The sequence below is a fragment of the Ornithodoros turicata genome, chromosome 3 (genome assembly GCF_037126465.1).
Source record: "Ornithodoros turicata isolate Travis chromosome 3, ASM3712646v1, whole genome shotgun sequence".
Taxonomy (NCBI): Eukaryota; Metazoa; Arthropoda; class Arachnida; order Ixodida; family Argasidae; genus Ornithodoros; species Ornithodoros turicata.
Window position 1 is genome coordinate 107263690 of NC_088203.1, and position 4116 is coordinate 107267805.

General features: G+C 47.9%; 1 protein-coding gene across 1 annotated transcript; it reads right to left on the reverse strand.

Moving 5' to 3' along the window:
* Positions 1-463: 463 nt before the first annotated feature.
* LOC135387631 (acyl-coenzyme A thioesterase 13-like) lies at positions 464-2062 on the reverse strand. Its single transcript, XM_064616740.1, has 4 exons — positions 1865-2062; positions 1346-1465; positions 748-929; positions 464-689 (listed from the first exon to the last, which is right to left on the reverse strand). Exons 2-4 carry the CDS (start codon positions 1427-1429, stop codon positions 500-502), a joined length of 456 nt encoding a protein of 151 aa, XP_064472810.1. The 5' UTR covers positions 1430-1465; positions 1865-2062; the 3' UTR covers positions 464-499.
* Positions 2063-4116: the final 2054 nt, after the last annotated feature.

Below are 4116 nucleotides of genomic sequence, written 5' to 3' on the forward strand. Positions count from 1 at the left end.
TTGTAGTTACAGAAAAACACCAGCAGTGCTAGTTTTACCGCTGCAGAGCCGTTGACTGCCTCGTTGAAACCATTTCAGAACTTTTTTTTAAATTCCGCATTAGCGTCGCGAAACAACCGTGGCTATTAGTGGCATACACCTGTGGCCAGATGGAGAGAGGACAGCGTGGTTAGTACATATTCTGGGCTGACCTCAAGACAGCACAGCTGGTGGTAATATTCTAACCCCCCCCCCCCCCCCCAGTCTTCAGCATGACCTTAGCTACCACCAAAGAGCAGATGGTGTTACCTGCTTGGCCACGGCGCTGGTATATCATAGAACTGAGCTTCTTTCTTTGCGGGCAGTATGTTCACGGTGTTTCAAGATCTCAAGTTTTGTAGTGCATAAGGATAATGGGATGTCATGTAGCATAAAGGAAGACAGTGAATACCACAGAGAGCACATCTTTCCTTCTCTATCCGCAAAGGTCTTGTAACAAGTTTATTTTCAGAAAAGCCTACTATATTTGGATCTTGTTTCCCAGGTAATCCAGTTGACTGTTGAGGTGCTTGGTGTGCATTCCTTTCACGAGGATTTCACCGCTGTCTTTATTTCGTACGAGCACATCTAGAAAGGCTACGCTCCTTCCCAACTTTGCAGTAGTTGCTTCGATGATCACTGTATCTCCCACCCGTGCCTGTGCCAGATAGCTGTCAAACGATTGCTCCTCAGTGATACGCCAACCAATCAACCGATAGAAAAACATACCTCATGCTCATGTCGACGCTGACGTTTCTGACGTCTCGCAACGTGAGCAGCGCGTATGTGCTCACCATGTCCACGAGTGTGGCTGACATCCCACCATGTAAAGTTTGCACATTGTTGCACGTGTCGGGGCAGACGGTCAGCTCGGCCGTGCACTTGCCGTTGGCAGCAGACGTCAACCGGAGCTATCAGATAAAAAAATACCTCGAGTATAGTGCAAGATATGTGAGGCACGACCTTTTAGGGTGATACCCGATTACACCCGAGATGTACTCCCCAATTCAAACGAGCAAGAACTGGCTTTAACCTCATGTTTGCCCAAAAGCTGTTGGACTGAGGACATCACTATTTATTTATTTTATTTATACATATACCCTCGAGGTCCAGAGGGCATTAATGAGGGGAGTGAGAAGGTTGTGGAGTGCACGATGCAAGGTCAAAGCACAGTAACAATCGATCAGCATGTGCTATATTGCAATTGATTTCATATCGGGGGAAAAACTGTCATATATATTTTTTAAGAACGTGTTCGCAGTTAGCTGGGACACCCTGTATATACGGGGGCCTAAAATAGGTCATCCAGCAGAGTGCTTAAGTTTACCTTGTCGAAGCCCGTGCTAAAGAAGTTTCCCTCCAGACTTCGGCGTAGGAGGCTACTTAGTTTCTCCAAGTTGTACGGAGCCATTTTAGATATAGTCCCGTTGGTTCAGTCTCCGTGCAACTAAAGAAACGAGACGTCACAGTTTAAAAAAAGCATTGCATGAAAAAAAAAAAAGACTATTAGATAAAAACCTAATTAACTAGCGAAGGAGATGGTCACTTGTAATTGATGATACCATGATGAAACAAGACATTCCTCATGCTTGTTTCAGCAGGGATTTTCTCTGTCAGCTAGCCTGCGTTTATGCTATTTTATCAGTCGCTAGTAGTTCCGAGAAGGCTATCCGCTGTCTGACAGCTAGACTAAAGTGTAAAGTAGCTGTTCTGAGGTTGGAGCACACAACAGACAAACACAAGCCTCAAGGTCACAAAAGACTGCTCAAGACTAAACAAAATAAACACTGGAGAGTGGTGATAACCACGGTGACCAGTGGTCAGTAGTGGTCTACTGGAGTCCTACCATCAGGTTCGCCTAGTCCCTTTCGAGGCAGGGCAGGTATCTTCGGGCAGACCAGGCGAGAAAAGTCCAGACATTGTGTAAACTAAAGGAAAGAGAGGGGGGGAACCTTGGGGGGGAACAAACCCACAGATCCCACGGATCCCACGGTCAGCGCTGGGTTCTGCAGCTCCCCGCCGTCCGCATGTGATTGGCGACCGACGTGATTGGCTTGGACTTGGATTGGCGGGTGACTTTGCTTTCCGTTGGGACTCCTGGCTGATGTTCCGGTTTCGGTTTCGGAGAGTGCTTCTCACTACTTCTCCCTTCTTCCTGATTGTGCATGAATTGGGAATCCAGTCCACTGCAACATGTCAGGTTTATTTGCGGTACATCGATTTAGAAACTCAGTGAAATAGATGAATTTCCTACAAAAATATGAAAAAGAAACTTGTTCTGCATATATTCCTCAACGAAGAGCTGTCTGACCTATTTCACAGTGTGAAGTGTGAATTATTGAACTGGCGAAACTCGTCTCCCCACTCTAGCTCGCCCGGCGTCTGCAAGGGGGTACGGACATCTTCCCAAGAACACATTGTCATCCTTGGGATAGCCGAAGAGGTCTAAGAGCATGAGGCTACATCCTTCCGCCTGCATCAATCGGTCGCACGCAGTAACGATCTAACTCTGACCTATTTTTACCGCTGGCTACTAATTCTTTCCGCATGCATCAGTCGGCCGCACGCAATAACGATCTAACTTCGACCTATTCCTCCCGCAGGCTACATTCTTCCGCCTGCACCAATCGGCCGCTCGCAATAACGATCTGACGCTGATCTAGCTATTTCTACAGCACGCTACATTCTCCGCCTGCAGCAGTCCGCCGCATGCAATAACGATCTAACTCTGACCTATTTCTACCGCAGGCTACTTATTCTTTCCGCATGCATCAGTCTGCAGCACACAATAACGATCTAAGTAAGACCTATTCCTTCTGCAGGCTACATCCTTCCGCCTGCATCTATCGGCCGCTCGCAATAGCGATCTAACCCTGACCTATTTTTACCGCTGGCTACTAATTATTTCCGCATGCATCAGTCGGCCGCACGCAATAACGATCTAACTTCGACCTATTCCTTCCGCAGGCTACATTCTTCCGCCTGCACCAATCGGCCGCTCGCAATAACCATCTGACACTGATCTAGCTATTTCTACAGCACGCTACATCCTCTGCCTACAGCAGTCCGCTGCATGCAATAACGATCTAACTCTGACCTATTTCTACCGCAGGCTACTTATTCTTTCCGCATGCATCAGTCTGCAGCACACAATAACGATCTAAGTAAGACCTATTCCTTCTGCAGGCTACATCTTTCCGCCTGCATCTATCGGCCGCTCGCAATAGCGATCTAACCCTGACCTATTTTTACCGCTGGCTACTAATTATTTCCGCATGCATCAGTCGGCCGCACGCAATAACGATCTAACTTCGACCTATTCCTTCCGCAGGCTACATTCTTCCGCCTGCACCAATCGGCCGCTCGCAATAACCATCTGACACTGATCTAGCTATTTCTACAGCACGCTACATCCTCCGCCTACAGCAGTCCGCCGCATGCAATAACGATCTAACTCTGACCTATTTCTACCGCAGGCTACTTATTCTTTCCGCATGCATCAGTCTGCAGCACACAATAACGATCTAAGTAAGACCTATTCCTTCTGCAGGCTACATCTTTCCGCCTGCATCTATCGGCCGCTCGCAATAGCGATCTAACCCTGACCTATTTTTACCGCTGGCTACTAATTATTTCCGCATGCATCAGTCGGCCGCACGCAATAACGATCTAACTTCGACCTATTCCTTCCGCAGGCTACATTCTTCCGCCTGCACCAATCGGCCGCTCGCAATAACCATCTGACACTGATCTAGCTATTTCTACAGCACGCTACATCCTCCGCCTACAGCAGTCCGCCGCATGCAATAACGATCTAACTCTGACCTATTTCTACCGCAGGCTACTTATTCTTTCCGCATGCATCAGTCTGCAGCACACAATAACGATCTAAGTAAGACCTATTCCTTCTGCAGGCTACATCTTTCCGCCTGCATCTATCGGCCGCTCGCAATAGCAATCTAACCCTGACCTATTTTTACCGCTGGCTACTAATTATTTCCGCATGCATCAGTCGGCCGCACGCAATAACGATCTAACTTCGACCTATTCCTTCCGCAGGCTACATTCTTCCGCCTGCACCAATCGGCCGCTCGCAAT